The 22,461-nt window shown below is 41.1% G+C and overlaps 1 protein-coding gene across 2 annotated transcripts in view; it reads right to left on the bottom strand.

The window, feature by feature from the left end:
- cdh7a (cadherin 7a) overlaps positions 1-22,461 on the bottom strand; it is a 200,161-nt gene that overhangs the window by 46,503 nt on the left and 131,197 nt on the right. For both annotated transcript variants that reach the window (XM_015975712.3, XM_070553097.1), the window contains 4 exons: positions 16,361-16,528; positions 14,569-14,756; positions 8,007-8,260; positions 5,230-5,366 (listed from right to left, as the gene is read on the bottom strand). In XM_015975712.3, coding sequence (XP_015831198.1) covers positions 5,230-5,366; positions 8,007-8,260; positions 14,569-14,756; positions 16,361-16,528 — 747 coding nt within the window. The remainder of the gene's footprint in view (positions 1-5,229; positions 5,367-8,006; positions 8,261-14,568; positions 14,757-16,360; positions 16,529-22,461) is intronic.

Raw genomic sequence — 22,461 nt, 5'->3', positions numbered from 1 at the left:
TGTCATGGAATAACGGTTGTTGAGGAAAACGTGGTCTCCGGTGTGGATGTTAAAAATGTGTGTGTCGCAGTTCTAAAATAAAGACACCAGAAGAAAGCATTTTTGGTCCCATCTTTTTCTTTCTTCGATTTCAACGTTGTTGATGCTGCAACGCTCAACAGGATGTCCCGATCCGATCACATGATCGGAAATCGGCCCCGATCATGTGGTTTCAGACTGATCGGGACTCGGGCTTTACTTTCCGATCCGGACTCGGATACTGGGTTCAAATTACAGGAGAGCAACTTTTCTCCTTAAAGGTTGTCAGGCTCCCCTGATGCCCTTAACTTACACACCCAGAAGGAGCCCCAAAAAAGATCCAGTTTCTACCTATATTATATTATTTAAATGGACTCAGCTAGCGGGGATTCTTTTGAGCAGAGCAGCAGGCAGACCGCTGATTATTCATGAACTCCAACTGCGTTCTGCACACGGCCACGGAAACATTTTCTAATTTTCTAAGTGGCGTCACCTAAAATATATAATGAACACACAGTCATTCGTGTCTGTTCATTTTCTCTCTGGTAAGTTCTGTCTGTATTTGAGCATGACGTGTGGACGCGCTCGAGCTGCCTCCGCTGCAGCGCTCGTCACTGGTGCAGCCGGGCAGCGCGGCACACACTCCGCTTTTTTTGCGTTCAATAGATCAATTTGATCTGCTAGTTAAAAAGTTACTTGTGAGGTAAAAAAAAAGAAGGGTAGATTTATCTCACTACACGTTTGTACCTGTATAAAGCAATAATTTATCAGCATGTAGTATTTATATAGTTGATACAATTCAGATCATCTTCAAAACTCCGTCCCATGCCCAGGGACGTATCTAAGCATTTTGGGGGCCGAGGCAAAATAAACCCCTGCCAGGTATTTTAAGTTGAAGTGCTCTCTGTTTTTATATTAGTCTTTTTAATATTTGCAATAAAGTTCAAAAGTGAAGAATTTATGTTATTTATTACTTGATTGTTCAAGCTACCTCACAGAAGTGATCTGATGTTAAAAATTAAAATAAAAAGGTAATTAAATAAAAAATAAGGAACATTCTGGAACTGTTTCCTCCTTTTCTTTCTTTATTTTTTTTATGTATCAAAAGTACTGGATCAGGACTCCGTATCGGCAGATTCTCAAAATTAAATGACTCGGACTCGAAGGCAAAATAACCTGATCGGGACATCCCTAAAATGTATCAATGACCAGTCAAAGTATTTTATGTTGTGAGTCTTATTATTGTGAGCATAGCCACAATACCGTGAACTAGGGATGAGCCGGATACTCATTTCAGACCAGTATCCGGTACGGATAAAGCATTTTTGACGAATACGAGCATGAAACGAGTAAACCTCGTAAATATCTGTAATCGAGCTGAAGGAAAATCCTCATTGGGTAACTGACTGTCCACGCTCTGTGATTGGCCAGTCACATAGAGCGCCCGCCCCTCACAAAACTCTAGCCGGCCGGGAGCGCAGTCCGTCCGGCTCATCCACGCACACACACAGACAGTAACGGATCTCACTGTGATTGCTTCACTGTTGCTCAGGTTTCTTCAGTTTTCCCTAGGTTTTCTTCAGCTCGCCTCTTTTTCGGTTGAATATTTAAAGTTACTTTTTTCGTAACTTACATGGTGCATTTGACAAGACAGAGCTGACGTGCTGCTTCAGTCACTCACTACCTCCGCTCCGGTCGGGTTTTTTATTTTTTTTTATCTCCATCTCTCTCCCTCTATCTCTCTCAGACACACACACCTTAATCAACATTGTTTTGTTTGACTTTGTGTGGGGCAAAATGCCAAGAACGTTAAGAAAAAAATCTGTTTAATCAAATTAAAATAAAAAATATACATAAAGTTGTGTCTGGTTCTAGCATTTCATATTTCCTAGTTCCTACTGCATGAGTTCAGATGTATTAATCCATGCACTTAAATATTAATGATCTGATTTTATTGAAACACTTGTTCTGTAATAGTTCCTTTACTATTGTGATCAAAAATATTTAATCTCAATTCTGAGGCTGCTCTGTAAATCGTTTTCAAATAAACAATACACATATCAACTTATGATCATTCCATATCAATTTCAGACTTAAAGTAATATATTGATGTAAACCACACCCACTTCCGGTTATACCACGCCCACTTCCGGGTTATGCCACGCCCATTCCGTTTACCGATACAGATGCAGATAATTTATTTGGTTTAACAGATACAGATACAGATAGTGGTGTACTCGCTCATCCCTACCGTGAACCTCCCCACAATATCGCATTAAATACCATACCATGAGGTTCATATAGCGACAATATCGTATTGTGAGATTTGGATATTGTTACACCCCTAGAAACTAGGGATGCACCAATCCGATCTTAATATCTGTATCGGTACAGCTATAGAAGAAAATTCTAGATCGGGTATCAGAGACTATGGGTCCGATCCATAAGAATTGATCTATCTATCTATTGATCTAGATGCCACTGGTCATTGGCATCTCATCTCATTATTATTACAACATTATTTTCATGAACCACTACCCCTTTGCCAAGTTTTTATCACACAGATACTCACATGGAATTTAGCAATACATTAATAGCACAACAATCAATGTTAGCAGTAGCTCAGGCTAGCATCAGCAGTAGATTGGGCTAGCTAGCATGGTTTTTGGGTTAGCATTATCGTTACACACAGTTGGGTGGGGACATGCAAATGTAAGGGGGTTTGTCTATGACAAACCCGTGTTAAAGCAGTTTTTTCAAGTCCTTAGCCTGGTGGTTTAGGCTCGCTGTAGGGCATAAAAGCTATTTCTCCAAACAGATGAAACTCAGAATGCTACTAATTGGACAAATGGTAATTATTTATCATTTCTACACAAAAACGCACCTAAAATGGGTGGAAAAGTCCCAACATACCATAAACATTTGGTTTTATGCACTGAATCACAAAGGTAGCAAAAAGCAGCTTCGTAAAAGCACAGATTTGCACCCCCTCCTCCAGCTGTGAAGCAGCCAGAACAATTAGACTCGGCGAGGGTTTGTTGACGGGGGAGAGCCATGTGTGTGGATGAGCCTTCTTCCAGCTAGGGCTTCACGCCTTTGTCCGCCTGACACACTCTGATGGTTAAATGGCTGTGTCTGAGTGCAAGACGGTGATTTAGTCTGGCGTCGCCATGATGCCGGCCGGAGATGATGCTCTGACATTCGGGCCGGTTGATTTGATGGTGATAAAAAGGGCGCGCTGCGCCTTGGGCCACAGACTTGTTGTCATTGGAATGGTCCGAGTGCGGAGCATGAAATGTGAGTGACTGCAGCTCAAATGCACAACATCACTCAGCCAAACAGTCCTTGCACTCTTCCTAAGCTACAAAGAACCCATTTACTATAAATACTGACATAAGGCAGCGCAGGGCAGTGAAGACTGTTGCCAGTCCTTCAACTTAGAGATGTTTTCAGCTGAAAACAGTACGTGAGTGTCACTCTGTGTCAGAAGTCAGTACATCATGCATGAGGGACTGTTGTGACATTTCATGTGGCTATTATTAAATGCTGCCTTCCCTTTGTTGCTATATCTGGCACGCGCTCACACTCTGAAATCAGCTGAGGAGCACATCTGTGTGCTCTGAGATGTAAATAAAAACACAGCTTTGAAGCAAAGGCGCATAAAAAAGGTTCTGATGAGCAAAAAAATAAAGAAGTGGGAACGAATACCCTTTTGACACGGCGTTCAGTATCAAGATGTCAAAGTAGAGAGAGTGCCAGTCAGGCTGGTGAGACACATCTGTCTAAAGTGCTCAGTGGATTATGTGGTGATGATTGTTGGTCATTGCGCAATGACAGTGAAATGATGGGAATGCAAGGAGGGGGAAAAAAACAAAGGTGTTCATGTCCTTGTAGCATTGACGGATGAACAAAAAGGCACGCAGCACTTCTTCACATCACATTAACATTGTTCACCCGTGGGTGAGGCCAGCCGCCCTTAGTCAGCGTCTCGTCCCCACGGCTCAGGGAGACATGGAGGTCAAACTGACAGTCCTGGGTGTAAATTAACATTCCCTGACAGCCGTGCATCAACCACACAGCTCCGCGCTAGAATTTCCTCCGTCCAGAAAACTAAAATGAGGGTAAGGAAAGGTTTCTTTATGTAACACACTGAGTGCTGAAGGGAGTTTTTTTGCAAAAATAAAAGCCCAAAATTTAGAAAGAACTTCTGCTTCAAAATGTCAAAACTTTAACAAGATGATTGAGGCAGATGTCGGAGTAAGCATTTTAACAAAGTGATGGCAGTTACTAGCCTAGAAATCTAGACAGACAGAAGCAGGATGATTTTGTTCTGCTGATTGGACTAGCCACGCTCCACTGGAGCCTCAGTATAAGCCAGTCAGGTGGTTGGCCAATCCCAGCACCCTATCGGTTTGATTGGCAAATCCCAGCGCTTTATCTGTTTGGTGGCCCAATCATAGCATTCTATGCATTTTGGTTGCCCAATCACAGTGCCCTATCAGTTTGGTTGCAATCACAGAGCTATATTGTTTCGGTGGCCAAATCACAGAGCTTTATCTGTTTGGTGGGCAGGATGTTACTGCAACTAAGTGAAACTAAAATAGTGACGGCTTGTTTAAAATGGCTTTAGCATCAACTTTGGCCTATTTAGACTTGGGCTTTTTATTCTTTTTTTTTTTTTTTTTGTCGAGCAAAAGGATGTAGTTGCGTCTTCTTCAGCAGTGTATATGGTGGACTGCTCCACTGACTGACATCCATTATGGCGAGGACGTCACATTTTTCAATGTCCAATAGCATGTGGAGACAGTTTGATGGATATCTGTAGGTCCCAACCCACGACTGAGAGCCGTCATTGGGTCGTGGCCAGACAATGTATTCACATATATAGGATAGCTTGCCAGGCTAGGTGGTTACCGACTAAATATGAAGCAAAATTTAAATTTTCAAAATGATATAAGCTAAAACGCACAGAAAAGGCTCATTTGGAAATATTAAAAGTACAATTATCACACATGTAAGCATCAAGAAATAGTTATGTAGCTAGACATGCTATAGTAAGCACCAAAAAAATCTGCATTTTAAAGCTTCTAAAACACAGAGTCTTTTAAAGGTGTGTGATTAGACAATTGCATCTCAATGGAGCAAACAGACTGCCCACTTTGACTCAAACATCAGTTTTGAGTTTGAGGTATGTGCTGGTGTTGAACTTACGGCTCTCAGTGGCCCAGATGGTAAGATTATGAACTGAATTGACTTCTCGGTCCAGAGGCTTGGCTGTGCTGATGACCCCACTCAGAGCGTCCACATTAAAGAAGCGGTCCAAGTCCGTGTTCCTGTCGATGGAGTACCTAGACACAAACACACAGCTACGCTCGTAACGCTTTAAAAACATTGCTTTTACTCTTATTGATTTGACATTTTAATGCAGCAGTTTATTCAACCTGTAGGGAAAGATTATGATTATGTCCTTTTCCATCAATTTATGTGGCGTTGAAATATTGATCTTTATCAAAACATCAATAAATTGCACTGGCACAACATATTTTCCCACTGGTCTCTAAACAGAACAGATCTAGAGAAACAGACACTACTTGGAACATAATAGCATGAATTAAACAAACCCCTATTTAACAGAAAAGTGTCTTGTCCCTCAACACACAACACTGATCGAGCCCTCTTCTATACCCACTGACTCATATTTCTTGAGAAAATTGCAACTTCAATTAGCATACATCCAAGGGGTATTATTGCAATGTAATTTGACTCTTGTGGCTGCATTAGTTCCACAATAATTTTAATTTCAACAGATGTAGTGAAATATATTACTGATTCTGATAACAGTCACAAGGGGCAAAAAAAGGCAATTTGCAGCTACAATAGAGCAGTAATTAGATTTTCTGATTAAGATTACTAACAATCCTAACAGAGCAGGCATGAAAACTAGACAATATTCTTTCAATTAAGGCAGGATGGGTGTGGAGCTGGACAGCTATGCAGCCCAGACTAACAATGTGAGTTTGTTTGGAGTCATAAATACCACGGTACAAGAACCAGGCTTTGACCCTCCTGCAGGAATGCCCTTCACTTGGTCAAGATGGCATTTTACTTTTGCAAATGCAGCACTACTTGGCCCACCCACCATCTGCTACCATCTTTGTAAAAGTCACATGGGATCACTCGAGGGCCCATAGAGTTGGTGTTTGTACATAATGTGGGGGAGCTAAATGAATAACTCATTTGTTTGGGTATAGGGAATGCTTTTCTGCAATCACATTTTAAATTGAAAGAAGCCATAACTTTCATTAATTAAGGGGAAATAAAAGAAACTGATGCAGGTGTGAAATGAAACTCAAAAGGCATAGATTTTTTTGCATGACCCACTCAAGACTTTCCAGCTGACTTGCCGCATTGGTGTAAAACACCACCTTAACACACTAAGAAGACGTCTCAAACTTAGCTGGTTTTGCGCAAGGAGATCTAGATATAGAAGACGATGAAGAAAAGATCTTTTCTATAGCGCCTCTCAAGATAAAAATCACAAGGCGCTTCACAAAAACAAAAAATGTAAAAATATAAAAAATATATTTTAAATGAGCAAAAATAGACAATTGTGATTAAAAATGTAAGGAAAGAGAGAGAGTGAACAGGAAAGAGGGAAATCAGTGGATCCTAAGGAAGGTGAAATTGGTAGGGAGAGCAGAACAAGGAGAGGGTGATGAAGGTCACACAAAAGCCAGCCTGAACAAGTGAGTTTTTAGATGCTTTTTAAAGGAGACCACTGAGTCCACTGATCTCAGGCTCAGGGGGAGAGAGGTCCAGAGTCTGGGGGCCACAGCAGCAGATGATCTGTCACCTTTGGTCTTTGCCTGGTGCGCTGCACAACCAGTAGGCTTTGATTACTGGACCTAAGGGACCTGCTGGGGGTGTAGGGACTAAGAAGATCACCAATGTATGATGGTGCTTGTCCATGCAAGGCCCTATAGACGAAAACCAAGATCTTGAAATGAACCCTAAAGTTGACTGGCAACCAATGAAGCTGGAGGAGAAGTGGGGTGATGTGGGTGTGTTTGAAGGACTTGGTCAGAAGCCGAGCACAGGCATTCTATTGTGCAGATATAGTGCAAATATAAGTGGGCATAAAATGGCAATCTGACAAAGGTAAAAAATAATAAATAAATAAACATGTTAATGTACTAGGAGGAGAGATGGTAATCTAGTGTGGTGATCATTTATCTATTGTCAAAAATGCTGGCTGTTATTCAAGGATGTGATCAGTAAGTCAGCATTACCTGAATGCAACGTTTATTCTGAAAATTTCCTGATGTTTTACACTGCTTTTGTGATTGACATCATGTCTGGTGCGATCTAAACTGTGGAGTTTGATGTGTTTTGGAAGCGTAGAGCGTAAAAATAGACTCTCAACGTAATTATAGCGTCCCTTTGCTCATGGGGTGCATCCAAAACATCACACTCTGATGCCAGTGGAAAGGAAGTCATCCTCTATAAAGGCGACTAATTGCTGCGTACTACGTTTCGCGGCGGTTTCATGCCACTTTCACGTGCTGTGGAAAGAAGGGGTTAGACTGTTTGTCATCCCCTGGTCATGCCGTTGACCTGCAAAACTAAATAGCTTTGTCATGTGTTGACCATTTTGGTGGTATTAATACTACACACTTACTACTACACTTTGTGACTCACTAGTGTAACAGTGGTGGGTTGAGTCAAACTCCATCTTCCGTCTTAGACCTGACCCCCAAAATGTTTTGGGAATGTTGATGTTGTCTTAAACGAAATTCCTGGATGTAAATGGATGACAAAAACCAAGATTGAAAAAAAGAAAAAGAAATAAGGTATACCACTATTTGCCCACCATTACATTAGGCGTAATGACAGTATTTTGACTTCAAGACCCCAGGTCACTTTGATGCCTCAAAAATCCCACAAAGATAGCCGGAAGACATTCAGTTACCTCGTTGACCAAAAAGTACCTGATTGCACTGCTGGAGGTATCCGGGTCATGGGCGGATACTCTCCCGATGGAGGTGCCCACCTTGGCGTCTTCTGAAACCACCATCTTGTTGAGTGGTGAGGAAAAGATTGGCGGCTCATTCACATCTTCCACTGTCACCCTGACAGATGTTATGTCGCTAAATGGACCCAAGCTTAAGAAGTTGGAGTCAATATTCCTGTTTGTGGCTTCGACTCTTAGAGAAAAGCTGTTTCTTGTCTCGAAGTCTAAAGGCTAAAAGGAACAAAAGGACAGAGAAGCCAAAGGGTGATTCTGTTAGTAATGTACTCAAAAATCACAAGGCAATATCAAATGATTGTAGAAATGCTTTCAAATACATTTTATGGCTTATTGAACCTTTATTTTCAACACTGAGCAGTTTGGTTTGACATTTTCATTGTCAGAGACTTTTTGTCTGTTGTAATTGTTTGAGTTTAGTACAAAACAAACAAAGGATCTAATTGGCCGGTCTGACAAGAAATGTTGTGTCCATCTTTCTTACAAAAGAGTTGCAACAATGAGCTGTCACATTGATGGTGGCCTGGGGAGACCATTTCAGGGCTGAAACCTTTAAATCCAACCAGTCGCCCAAAAGCTCTCTGGAATAAACCTGAAGTCAGAATGCTTTTTGTCTGGTATTTTAGACCTGACTTGACAAACTTAAGGTAAACTATGTAATTTCTTCTAGAAATTGTTATTCGGTGTGAATTTTTAATTAAATTTGTATCTGAAAGTCTACTGAGATGCAGGATGAAAGGAGATTAAAAGTTACGTTACGTCAGCTTTTCCTGTACCAAATAAGACTTTATTGAACCTGTCATAATCACCATGGTAATGTAATCATATATGTTTAGTTTTAGGTTAAAGTGTCAGTAAAAAGGACCAAGAGTTTCCCCGATACCATAGATGGAGATAAATAAAAGCAGCATTTATCTAAATGTTATGTTTCATATGGATATTTATGTAAACACTGATAGCTGATTCCTGATATTACAACCATTCAAAATTGCTTGAATAACAATTGATAAATGCCAAAAAAAAAAAGAAATATTTAAACTGATACTTTGATCCATTAGTATGTCTAGTCTGGGATACTTCTTCGGGATTTAATTGTACATGATCTTTTAAAATCCATCCATCCATTTTATATACCCGCTTATCCACGCAGGGTCGCGGGGTGCTGGTGCCGGTGCTGGTGCCTATCTCCAGCATTCTTCGAGCAAACAGGCAGGGTAGACCCAAGACAGGTAGCCAGTCCATTGCTTTTTATATTATCATGCTAATTAGTTTGAATGAAATTCAGTTGAAGAAAAATGCTAATTGTTTTCAAAAATTTTATTTAATCTTTTTGAACTCTAGGGCCATGGCTATTTTTTAAAATGTAAAAAAGCATCAAAACTAAGAGAAATACTTTGAAGCCAGGAACCATCACCATCTGGTTACTGGTTGCAGTACACATTATAAGCCCCTCCCCCCATCCATGTAAATTCATATATGACCTGCAAGTATATAGCGCCTCTCAGAGTAAGGACTCCAAAGCACTTTACACTACAGTGTATCATTCACCCATTCACACACACATTAACACACTGATGGTGATGAGCTACTATGTAGCCACAGCTTCCTTGGGGCACACTAACAGAGCCTAGGCTGCCGAGCACATGCACCACCGGTCCCTCCGACCAGGCAAGGTGGGTTAAGTGTCTTGCCCAAGGACACAACAGCAGAATTTTCTGTCCGGAGCCAGGATCGAACCTGCAACCTTCCGATTACTGGACAACCCGCTCAACCTGTTGAGCTACTCCCCCATAGACATGCTGCCTCATAGACAAGAATACGTAGATGCCTCATTGAGCGTTGGAGAATGTAACAGCATCACCGCCATATTGGATGGGTCTCCTCACTCTCCAAACCTAACTGGTCAATGCTGGGTGAGCAACAATGCACAGCCTACGGTTGCAACAACTGGCACAATGTTGAAAGCAGATGGCGAAGGACTTTTCTGGGACTTTTCTAGCCTACGTGTTGGGATTTTATATTTAAATATTTTTATGTAGTAATAGTTATAGTTTAATGATATTTATAATTTAATTATGGCATAAAACGTGTCAGAATTTGTAAAAAAAAAAACTTAATAAAAATAGTTTTTAGTTGGATAAGAGCCTTCATCAGTGAAAATAAGTGCACTGGGGCAAATGGAGACCCATCCAGGATGGCGTCTGGCCACTACGGCAGCTCCCATAGGCAACACCAGTTCACAGGGTATCTACATTGTAGCAAGAAATGTTGTTTAATTGTTTATAATCTTATATTAGTTAATCGGGCCACCACCAAGTTTTTGTTAGTGTTAACTTAGAACACTTGAATTTGATATTCAGATTTGTTTAATTTAATCAGTCTCAAATTTAACACCACAAATTAATCTAAAGGATGAATTCTTGCCAGAATGCACTGACTATTCTCGAGATCGCTAGAAATGATCAGATGCTATTTATGTTTTGTGAGTTGATTACAAGCATCAGTACAGATGACAAATGAACCAAACATACGTGTTTGTAGTTTCATGCTTTGGCAGTGATATGGAACAAACTGATCTGTAATAAACAGAGAAGATTTGGTGACACACACAAGATTATAGTAGAATTGAGGATAGTTTCTAAAGGGGAACAAGTTGGATTGTCACGTGGGTCTAGGTGACGTTGGTGTGTGTGTGTGTGTGTGTGTGTGTGTGTGTGTGTGTGTGTGTGTGTGTGTGTGTGTGTGTATGTGTGTGTGTGTGTGTGTGTGTGTGTGTGTATGTGTGTGTGTGTGTGTGTGTGTGTGTGTGTGTGTGTGTGTGTGTGTGTGTGTGTGTGCATGCAAATGAGAGTTGGTGGCAGCAGAGAAATGAGGAGAAGCCCTAATAGTTACTGTGGATTTGGCTTGAAATAAAACACGCCATAAAATTTTATAATCTGAATTCGCTAATGGGGCTTAGCATAAAAGTCAGCCAAAGGAATTGAAACACAGACCTTTTTCCTCATCGCGCGTGGGGGTGGGGGGCAAAGCTGAGTCAGCTGAGAAGTCCTCGCTTTTGAAGAGGCTTCTTCTGGGACTATAGAAGATTGGTCGATGGTCTCTGTGTAATTCGGAAAACCTTGTTCCCCGGGAATGGCTTGAATTTAGGTTCCTTCACTTCAGGTGCACCGAAACGTGGAATTCAGAGCGCGGGTCCAAATGATCAAAAACGATGCCGGGTCAAAAACTGTTCCTAATTAGTTTTAACTCTTATTGTCTGGGTTTCCCCCAGCGCTTTATGAGCCTGGTGGGCTGCCAAGCTTTGCTTGCCCACCCGCCTGGCTAAGCGTCATGCCTCGCCCCCCTCCCCGATCCTACCGTGTTCGCTGACACAAATGGCGCAACCAAACTAGAGCCCTCCGTCAGCTGATACTAGTGAGAAACAGCAGCGGAACGTGTGCACCCCTGCTCTCACAGAGGCGCTCTGCTGCGGGATGGAGCGCGTGACCCCCCCCCCCCCCCCCCCCCCCCCCCCCCGCCGCCAGGCTTAACTCATTTCTTGGGGGAAACCCTGTTATTGTGAAAACTTTACTGGACCAGACCGACTTCCGTTTTGACGTATGCTTCTAAGTTCTACCGTAACTTTTGAGAGCTAATGACTTGAAAACTTTGAGAGCGACGGTGTTACTAGGCGAGATGGAAAAGCCTAGCAGGGATTTACATAAGGTGTCCTTTTGTTCTTTGCTCTGCTGCCACGAGGGTGAACTCTGGCCTCTTATACACTTTCTTGGGCACGCCCACATGCATTTCACTTATTAACCAATGGATGGCACTCATCCTTTTCAAACAATGTCTGAGGCATCAACATTTACCAAGATTACCTGTATAAGGCATCAAAAATCATTACTTTAAACAATGAAAGAACTAAATTCATGTCTTAAACTTGACTGTTTTATCGTTGGCATGCATTTTAACTGGAGAAACAAAAATGGCAGAGGTTTAACATGAAAGAGGAACACAAACAACATTTATGTCTGTAACTGATAAAAGTTTCACATTTACTTTGAACACATTGATTCTTTTAAATGGTAAACTTTCTCAGTGGCCTAGTGGTAGAGTGTCCGCCCTGAGACTGGGAGATCAGGGATTCGATTCCTGGTCGGGTCATACCAAAGACTTTGAAAAAATGGGACCCAATGCCTCCCTGCTTGACACTCAGCATTAAGGGGTTGGATTGGGGGGTTAAACCACCAAATAGTTCCCGAGCACGGCTGTGTCTGCAGCTCACTGCTCCCCCAGGGGATAGGTCAAATGCGGAGAACAAATTTTGCACACACACCTGTGTGTGTGACAACTAATGGGACTTTAACTTTAACTTTGAACAACCTAAAACACCTTTTTTGACTGTTGATAAACAAAAATACAAGGTTTTATAAGGACTAAAGTCAGGAAACTTCCAGAAGAAAACCCCAGAGAAGTTTTATGACCACCCATATCTTGTGTAAGAGTCAGCCTTGATGGGTGGATATCAAACAGACCAGTTTCTGATATCGTCCTGCTTCTCCGATTGGTAAAGAAGGAAAACTAAGTCGATTGGTGCAATTTATGACCCTGGGAGAGAATCAAAGGAGTTAGCCAGATGTGCTGGAAAAGGAATCTTGGAATTTATATGACTGCAGGCCAGTTTCAATTTCCCCCTTTTGCTGCAGTGTGAGAGAAAGAAAAGCTTTGTGTGAAATAGTCCATTGTCCTTCTTGTGAATCCAACTAAAGTTTATTTGAGAATGTGAAATGTGGATTTCCGCTACAACGTATATAAGTCTGTGTAAATTAATGGGGGGTTATTCAGGATTGAAAAAGAGAAGCAAAACTGTAGACAATTCTAATGATCTCGATTTAGTAAAAGTGACAAATGATGTATTTTTTATTATCTTTGATGTAATTCTAAATTAACACTTTTAAGACAAACATCATTAAATTGTTCTAAACCAAATCAAAAAGGACTAAATTTATACAAAACAGTCTGTCAGCTAAGTCTGAATGTTGTATCAGCTGAGAAAACACAATCATCTCTAGGAGCCGTCCACATTCATCAAGCAGCATGTCATTCAGAGCAGCGATTTAAATTAATATCCTTTGTTTTTCAGTAACGTCTGTGCAACGCTGATAAAGAGGAGTATCAGATTTTAGCTACACAAGGAGCTCATTCAGTGTCTCGGTCTGCTAACACTGACATGAATTACAATCATTCACATTCAATTAAATATGATTAAGTCACTTTGCTAAACTGGCTGGCAGGTTCTTTGATCAGGATGTAACATCTGGAATCACAAATTGGGACTAAAATGAAGCCTATAGTCTCAGATATTAGCATCCATTTGGTAAAAAGATTTTAAAAAAAGCATGTTTTTATATTATTGACATCATGTAACTCATACCGTGCTGCTGTAAGCCGAGATTTGATTTAATGGTGATTAGTTATTTGATGCTTAATAAAGCATCATGATTAGCCACATTTTCAATATAGGAGTCCTGGAGCATTTCTCAGAGGGGGGAGGGTGACAAGGAAGTACGATAGCTCGGTCCTCTCCACCGTACAAAATTAAAGTCAGGATATCACGATAGTTTCGGCAATGAGTGATGCCACTGATCAGCACCAAAAGGTCTCCATGGATGCTACTAGCGTTAAAAGAAGTTTTATTCAGTCAAATTATGCCGTAAATTAACCCATTCGGGGAATCGGCGGAGTGGTTGTGTGACATCAAAAATGGCGTTCAATGACCAGGAAGCAACTTTTTCACGGTGCTCTGCACAAGACCAGAAAGCACCCACAATGATGGCGTTGTGGGTGGCTTTCACCCCATTTTTCAGTGTTGTGTGTTTAAAGTAGCTTTCCGGAGTTTTCCCCTTTCAGAAATTATGTATAATCTTTCAGAAATCCGTAAAAGTGATAGTCTCATAATGTACTGTGGTATAAGTAATACGTTGCTGAGCTCCGTGCAATAGGAAACTGAGCGCCGACCAGAACTAACCAGTAGCTTCAAATTTAAGGAATACCTCGGCTGATGCAGAGCTGATGAATTTTTCATGGACAAGTAAGTCTTTAAAATATAAATATAAGAAAACACAACATGACATGAGAATAATACTTGTAAAACAACATGTTTTAGCTCCGTTTGTCAGCTACAGAAGGACATAAATGAAAAAAAAAAAACGTGAAATCGCCATCTTAAATAAACGGTTCCAGAGAATATTTATAAGAGAAATACTCCGGAAAGAGACTTTAAGTTGTTTAGTTGCAACGGCAATGCTGCTTTTTTCGTTTTCCTTTCATTTGGCTTCAACAGCAACTTCTACCAACGAATGTAATTTCTTATGAGTAACAATCAATCAGCATGAGTTAACCACAAGTCCTGCCACTGACTCCACTGGGCCATTTCTGATGCCGCAGATCAGGTTTGGTTGGTCCCTGAAACAGCCCATAAAGTGGTCCTTTAATGGGAGTTTTATCTCTAAAAATTAACTGGATTGTTGTTCCACCCGTACCTTTTGAAGGGTAATGACCCCTTCTTGTGTCTCCTCATCTGTAGTGATGTTGAACATGCCGGGTCCATCACCGTCCATAATCCTGTAGTCCATCTCTGCATTGGAGCCTATATCAGCATCTGCGGCTTTGATTCTGGCCACCACCGATTTGACAGGCAGCACCTCCAGCACGGTGTATTGATAGCTCTCTGGTAAAAAAAAAAAAAGGACAGGAGAGGAGCTTTGCAATCGATGAGCTTAATCTGCTACAAACCTGCATGCACTAACAGGCAAAAGTGGTGACACAGAACAGGATAAATAAAGCTTTTTGTTTCTACTTCAATCTGCACTACGGAGAGCAGAGAAGATCAAAGTAAATTATGCCGTTAGGACAACACCTATCTTGTTTTTGAAAACTGGATCAAACAAAAAAACTTTCTCATTTCCTGGCTGTTCTTGGAAGCCGTCTAATGTACCGAAAAGGACCGAAGAAAAGCTCAATAGGAGTCTCGTTTCAATCTCTTTGTTACATTTCACAGGATGAAACGTCCACTCGCGGATTCTATTACTCCAAAAGTCTCCATTGTGTTTTGCGGGCTTTTGTTTGACCTCCCTGAATTTAAAGTACTCTTTTAAGAATAAAGAAGGGAATCATATTCATAATCATAATCTCCCCAATCACCATGGCAGAGCTCATTACCAGACCTTTCTGTGTTCCTCAGTGTCTCCCTCAGCCACCGTCTAAATGCTAATCTGCCTGACATTGTTTGCCACCATGTAATCTTTATAATGGCTTTTTAATTTGCCGTGGAATGGCAGCTCTTTAAAAGACCCCCAAAAAAAGTCCCGACTTTCCTCCCTCCGTATAATCCTTGCACCTTCCTCCCACCCCTTACAGTCCAGTCTTCCTTCCCTTCACCTTCTACCTCCCCAACTAAGCATTTCTCCTGTATTTTGTCTGCTCTAATGCTCCATAATGGTGTATTGATTCTGACCCATGACCCTGTGAGCACAACAGCAGGAGCAAAATCCAGAACTCTTCTAAAGCTTCTTTCTTCTCAGTGTGACAGAGCTGGGTTAAAACGACACTGATGACTTGTTGTGCCAACTGGAATCTTTCTCCCCCCCTCCCCAAGAGACCGGCAAATTGACTCAGCTGTGTGGTCGTGCGGCGGCAAGCGCACCAGCCGGACAGCGGTTGGGCTATCAGCGGTAAAACTGATTGCTGGTGCTCGGGATTATCATGAGAAGCACCGCACGCCTTTGAATCCTAAAGCCTGCCCTGGAACCTATTAGCAGCATGTGAAATAGACTGGCAACAACAAATGAAAAGCGAAGCCTGATTGATCCTGGAATCCAGGGCCGGAGCAGACACTGGGTGGCTCTGATGAAGAATGAAAGTGGGAGGTGTGCACCTCGCGGGAAAGCTGAATTTAATTCGCTTGTTGAAGTTTGACGAAAATACAAATTTGGGGAAGTTAGAAAACTAGTGAGATAAAGTTTAGAGCTGCTTCGCTAACTTTCTTTTGACTCCTTTTCTCTTTTTTCATAAAAAAATATTTTTCTCTGTGAATCTGCATCCCAGTCTTTGGTAACATTTCCTTCATCAAGTGCACTCATTTGGTTCTCTCATTTCAAGTGCTTCTTTCAGTGGTAATAGCCCTTAAGAGCCATATTGAGCTGAAAAACTACATAAAAAATTCAAAGTAAAGCACAGAGCTGGTGCTTTGGTTCTGATTGCTAAGTAGCTGCTGATCGTAGTATGGATAAACCTAATCAGCCCTGCGGAGGCAATCAGAACTAGGTGTCTTACTGTGAGAGAACCGAGGTGGGTTGTCGTTGACATCGGTCAGCGTCACCGTAACGGAGGTGGTGCCGGAGAGGCCGCCCATTTGACCCACCATGTCTTTAGCCTGGATGACCAGCACATACTGGTCCCTCGTCTCCCGGTCCATGTTGGGCAGAGCTGTTCTGATGACACCTGAAGACAGAGGCAGAGGGATAGGTAAAGGTCCTTTTACAACCACTGGTACGTTCATTTTTGCTAATCACCAATCTAATCAACATAAAAACGTACATTTAAAAATGTATGTCAATTTTTCTAACAGTTTGCATAAATATTTTAATATTTATTAGAATTTTTTTTGCATGATTTAGAATTTTATTTCACCATATTTTTTGTAAGGGAACAAAGTCAGATCCAGTACCTTAAAGCAGCAACCAGGAGTTTTCACGTTTAAACAATTATGTATGATTTTTTTTTTTACCGTAAAAGCGATATTCACACTGTACTGTGATATAATGTAGGAAATGCATCTTTTTTTTCCGTCTAAGATAGCCCTGCCCCTCCAGTAGAGCCCTATGCTATTGAATTGAGTGACATCCTCTTATGTACAGATGTCAACCAGAACATGCACGCATTTGTGAATGTACCTAAGCTGATGATGAGTTGGCGAGATTTCTTCTGGACAGTTTTAGCTCTGTTAGCCAGCTAGAGGTGCACATTCATGAAAGACAGGCATTGCTCTCATCCGTAATCACGGCAGTAGCGAAAGGGGCTTAAGGTGCAAAACTCTTTTCAGCATCTAGATGGTGCTGCTTTAAAATAATGAGGGCACTAATGCAACTAACAATCAAAATGTAATTAGCTAATCGTTGTCTAATTTTTGTGACCAATTTAAACTTTGAATGATGATTTTAATGTGAAGACTACTTTTGACTACCGAAGGGGGTGGGGCTTTCTCACCTGGTTCAGATCTTTTGAAAATTTTGTGAATATTTTTGTAAATTTTTACAATGTAAAATAATGAAGCATGGTAGCGAGCTTAATTGATTTTCACCATTGGGTGTGTTCTAAAATTCTCTGCAATATTTAACTTCTCGGAGGCTGAAGGAAGCAACATTTTCTGGTAGATATGAAATAATAACGGACTATAAGGCTACTTCAGTACTTGAATACAGACATTCTTATTTATTTTAAAACATACCAATAGAGAATAATGGATATGAGTTTGTTAATATGTATAATATCAGACCCTATTATTATTATTATGAATGTTCAGGCTGGACTCTTAACTGGAACCTACAATAAACCTTGGACTGGAATAGCGTAGGCCTATTGTTTTAAAATGTATTCAACTTTTTGTGGCAAAAATGACCAAAAATTAAATAAACGTGGTGTTTTTATTAGTATTCAGCCTTTTTAGTTCGTTTAACTTTAAGATAGCTGACTTTATTTTAGAGCTCAGAAAATTACAGCAAACTTAAACAGCACAAAAACTTTGATGTGCATCAGAGAAATTGCATTTCGGTATTTAAATCTTCCTCTCTGAAGTTGTTTGGCATCACTGGAGGACTTGAGCTGTGAACTTGCCAGCTAACTGATCTGAGCGGATCTCTCCAGACTGAGAACGATGACTCACATCAATTCTCTGGTTAGCAATTAAGAGAAAAGTAAACACGAGTGTCCATAATGGCCGCCACCTTGTCTTACAGTAACTTCTGAGCCTTCTGAGCCCTGAGAAGCGCCGTCACTCCAGATAGTTTAGTAGTCTGATGTCTGATGAGGCAAATGTTGAGACACTGTCAGAGAAGTGAGCACACGGAAGGGGACGCTTTCACCATCAGGGAAGGCATCATCTGTCCATCCCTCTGTCGTGATTGAACGCTCTCAAAAAAAAAAAAGAGAAAAAGAGACACCACAAACTGGAATCGAATAGGTGCCATTTGTCTTCCTGCACCTGAATCGCTCTATATAACAGCTATATTTAATAAAACCACAATAAAACCAGGAAGAAACATTTGAAACCTTTAAAGGTCTTGGGACCACATAGGTCAATGCGCGTTTGCGAACTATGGACCTCGTACATCACCGCGTGCTCCATAAACTGAACTGTATGGCCGGCGGTGAGATGCCTTTGTGTCCCCTCGTGGAGTTAACCGCCCACCGACCTTCCTCCTTCTACACTACTACCTCTCGCATGGACGACATCATCATTGCGTACCACCTGCGTGAGTGGCTTCTTCTCGTTATGCGCGTTGGGGACTATCCCGTTTCCTATCCTCTTTTGTTTTGTGCCTGACCAGGATCCAAGACAAAGACAAAGACCAAAGGCGCCAGGATCCAAGACAAAGACCAAAGACAAAGGCGTCCAAGGAGACCAACGTCCTAAGGGACAAACCCACCTGTGCTTCCGACAATCAAGTCGACCTACGTTCATGAGGAACAAACCCATCTGTGCTTCCGACGATCGAGCTTTGGGCGCGATCCCCGAAACCAAAAGGGGGAATGTTGAGGGTCTGACCTCATGAGGAAATTACTATGCAGTGATTTTCTCCAAAATGACTGTGCTTAAATTGCTCTGAAAAGCAAATAACCACATCAGCGCCAAGAAACTTCATTTCCCATGATGCTTTGCACACGGAAGCATTGGGATGATGTCACCGCCTAGTACCAGAAACACGTTCTGCGCATGTGCGGGAAGCCGTGGAGCTTTTCCCGCGAACTAAGACCATAAATCTTCAGCAGAGACAAAGAAACCTCGTTCTTTTGCCCAGGATACCTGGCGGTAAGGACACGCTTGTCGAACGCTCCGATATGGCAAGCCAAAACCGTCACAATACGCCACTTTCCCAACCCGTCTAGTTAAGAAATGGCGAAAAAAACGCCGTTTGACGTGCCAAGACGTCGTAAAATACGGCGAAAACTCTGCCAGAACGCCGTAATTTACGCCGTTCTGAACGGTCCCGTAGAACGCCCGTAAAATACGCCGTTTTTTCCGGACATTGAACGCCGTTTTTTACGTCACCCTAATCCCAGACGCGTTCTCTGTGTGGGTGGCGTAAAATACGGCGTTTGGTACGGACATTGAACGCCGCTTTTTTCGCCGTCCTGTGACATAAAACGCCGCTTTTAACGCCACTTTGTGACAGTTTTAACGCGTTTAAAATTCAACTTTACTCTCATTTATGCAGAGCCCTCCCCATGGGTTTCTCATCCACTTAATTTAAACTCCAGTGACCCAATGAAAGACGAGGAGGTTGAGGCAGCACTAATTCATCCCAGATTCGCCGGGCTGTCGGGCTGTGCGGATTGCTGTTTTCTAATACAACTCGGCTCTGTTTCAACTAATTTCACTGTATTGAAAAAGCCTTGAAATGTAGTAATATTATCAACAATGTGTCAACATTATTATTTTTTCTGTCCACCTGTAAAAGGCAGAAACGCTGTTTCAGTCAGACCTGATGATTACTTAAAAGTGTGGCTGCCGTATCAGTCTGTCCTCGTGGCTCGTGAGTCCAGCTGAAACATCAGTGCTCTTTCTGTCCAAAACTCCATTCTTCTTAAGTTCATCCACTTTCAGTATTTACTATTGTGACAGTGTGTGTGTGTGTGTGTGTGTGTGTGTGTGTGTGTGTGTGTGTGTGTGTGTGTGTGTGTGTGTGTGTGTGTGTGTGTGTGTGTGTGTGTGTGTGTGTGTGTGTGTGTGTGTGCTGTCGCAACGTCCCGATTGATGATGTGCCCTGGCTACTTAGTCAAGCAAGTGTTCCTTTGGCTGACTGGTTAGAGCGTATGACTCTCACCCGGGAGTCTGGGGATCGAATCCCGTCCGGGTCCTCGTTTATCCACCTGGCCACACTATTGTTTTTTTTTTTTTTTTAACGACTGTTATACTTGTCTTACAGGAGCTTCTGAAGATGTTCTGTCTTGCTTCTCCATCATCACTCTCCAGCTCCTCAGACCAGCCACTCCAGAACCTTCCCAGATCCAGGATCAGAGCACTTTAATTAAAGTTTGAAACATGTCTGCTTGTTGTTCTCCTATAGAAGCCTTAAACTAGAATTTGCTAATGAGCTTTCTTGGCTAAAATATGCTCTTAAATGTTTTTATTTACATAATCAAGAAACACGTTTTTCATTGCTGCTTCACCAAGACATGACTGAAAATGTCCTCATGATCCTGAAACGCTGGTTAAAACAAATTACTTTTAACCTCTTATAAAACAAACGTGTCTGTTGATGATTATGCCCACTACAATACTGAAGCACCTGCATACTTGCTACCGATTTGCTAACTTTCTGTAATATTTGATATTTAAGTTGAAAACATGAACTGCTGTAACACAAATTCCAAATGTTCTAGTTGAGCACTTGTTTCTAATCAACTAATCATTATTTCTGTGATTAGTCAGCTTTTTCCTTTTCAATAAACACATGGAAAAATTACAATTATCTTACTGAAAAATGGTTTAACAGTGTTGCACATGTATAATAATCTGCACTGGTTTTCACAGTTATGGTATTCTTCAAGTGAAAAGATATTTACAATTGATTACTTCAAGTTCCTACTATTTACATTTTATGCATCGATACTGTAAATGGCTGTTTACTAAGGCATACAAAGTCAGTGCCTGTACACAGGTAGTTTGCTTGTAAATCTACATATTTCTGTTCTATATGATCCTGTATTCTTCATTAATGCTACTTAAAAATCCACGAGTCTGTAGAATTGCCTTGTTTATTTGAGCAGGTATTGAACAATCCTTTTAGTTATTAACAAGTTGAGTGTGTGCTTAAGAGGAGTTTAAAAGTGTTAGCCTTAGAAAGTAGATGAGCCTCTCCCACAAACCACATTTTTTAAATTTAGGACTTTACGGAGTGTGCTGAAAGACAAAATGAGGCTGATCATCTCCATTTTTACAGGAGGCAACCCCCTGCTTACTAGGCAAGAACCCGTATGAGAACATTCCATGTGCAGCTAAAGATCTGTAAACTAAATAATGTCTGGAAACCACCAGGGACCAGGCCCAAAAGCATCACTTCAAAGACCTGACAGTCTGATCTGCTTTGTGTCATAAGGTGCAAACACGAGAAACCTTTTTAACATCCAGAGATTCTTACAGAAGGAACAACTCCAGCTGATATGTTGCATTCATTCGATGTCTTCCTAAATCTATATCTAATTATAAATTTGTAAATATTTTTCATAAATTGTAGTGCTCAAAACCTAAAGAGACAGTTGCTTCAGTCGATCTGTTCTGCTTCTGCAGCCAGACACTAAGCCAATCCAATAAAAGTACAGGCACTGACTTTGTATGCCTTAGTAAACAGCCATTTACAGTATCGATGCATAAAATGTAAATAGTAGGAACTTGAAGTAATCAATTGTAAATATCTTTTCACTTGAAGAATGCCATAACTGTGAAAACCAGTGCAGATTATTATACATGTGCAACACTGTTAAACCATTTTTCAGTAAGATAATTGTAATTTTTCCATGTGTTTATTGAAAAGGAAAAAGCTGACTAATCACAGAAATAATGATTAGTTGATTAGAAACAAGTGCTCAACTAGAACATTTGGAATTTGTGTTACAGCAGTTCATGTTTTCAACTTAAATATCAAATATTACAGAAAGTTAGCAAATCGGTAGCAAGTATGCAGGTGCTTCAGTATTGTAGTGGGCATAATCATCAACAGACACGTTTGTTTTATAAGAGGTTAAAAGTAATTTGTTTTAACCAGCGTTTCAGGATCATGAGGACATTTTCAGTCATGTCTTGGTGAAGCAGCAATGAAAAACGTGTTTCTTGATTATGTAAATAAAAACATTTAAGAGCATATTTTAGCCAAGAAAGCTCATTAGCAAATTCTAGTTTAAGGCTTCTATAGGAGAACAACAAGCAGACATGTTTCAAACTTTAAATAAAGTGCTCTGATCCTGGATCTGGGAAGGTTCTGGAGTGGCTGGTCTGAGGAGCTGGAGAGTGATGATGGAGAAGCAAGACAGAACATCTTCAGAAGCTCCTGTAAGACAAGTATAACAGTCGTTAAAAAAAAAAAAAAAAAAAAAAAAACAATAGTGTGGCCAGGTGGATAAACGAGGACCCGGACGGGATTCGATCCCCAGACTCC

The sequence above is a fragment of the Nothobranchius furzeri genome, chromosome 7, assembly GCF_043380555.1.
Source record: "Nothobranchius furzeri strain GRZ-AD chromosome 7, NfurGRZ-RIMD1, whole genome shotgun sequence".
Taxonomy (NCBI): Eukaryota; Metazoa; Chordata; class Actinopteri; order Cyprinodontiformes; family Nothobranchiidae; genus Nothobranchius; species Nothobranchius furzeri.
Note: the sequence above shows the minus strand (reverse complement) of the source record. Positions and strands in the feature narration are given on the sequence as shown.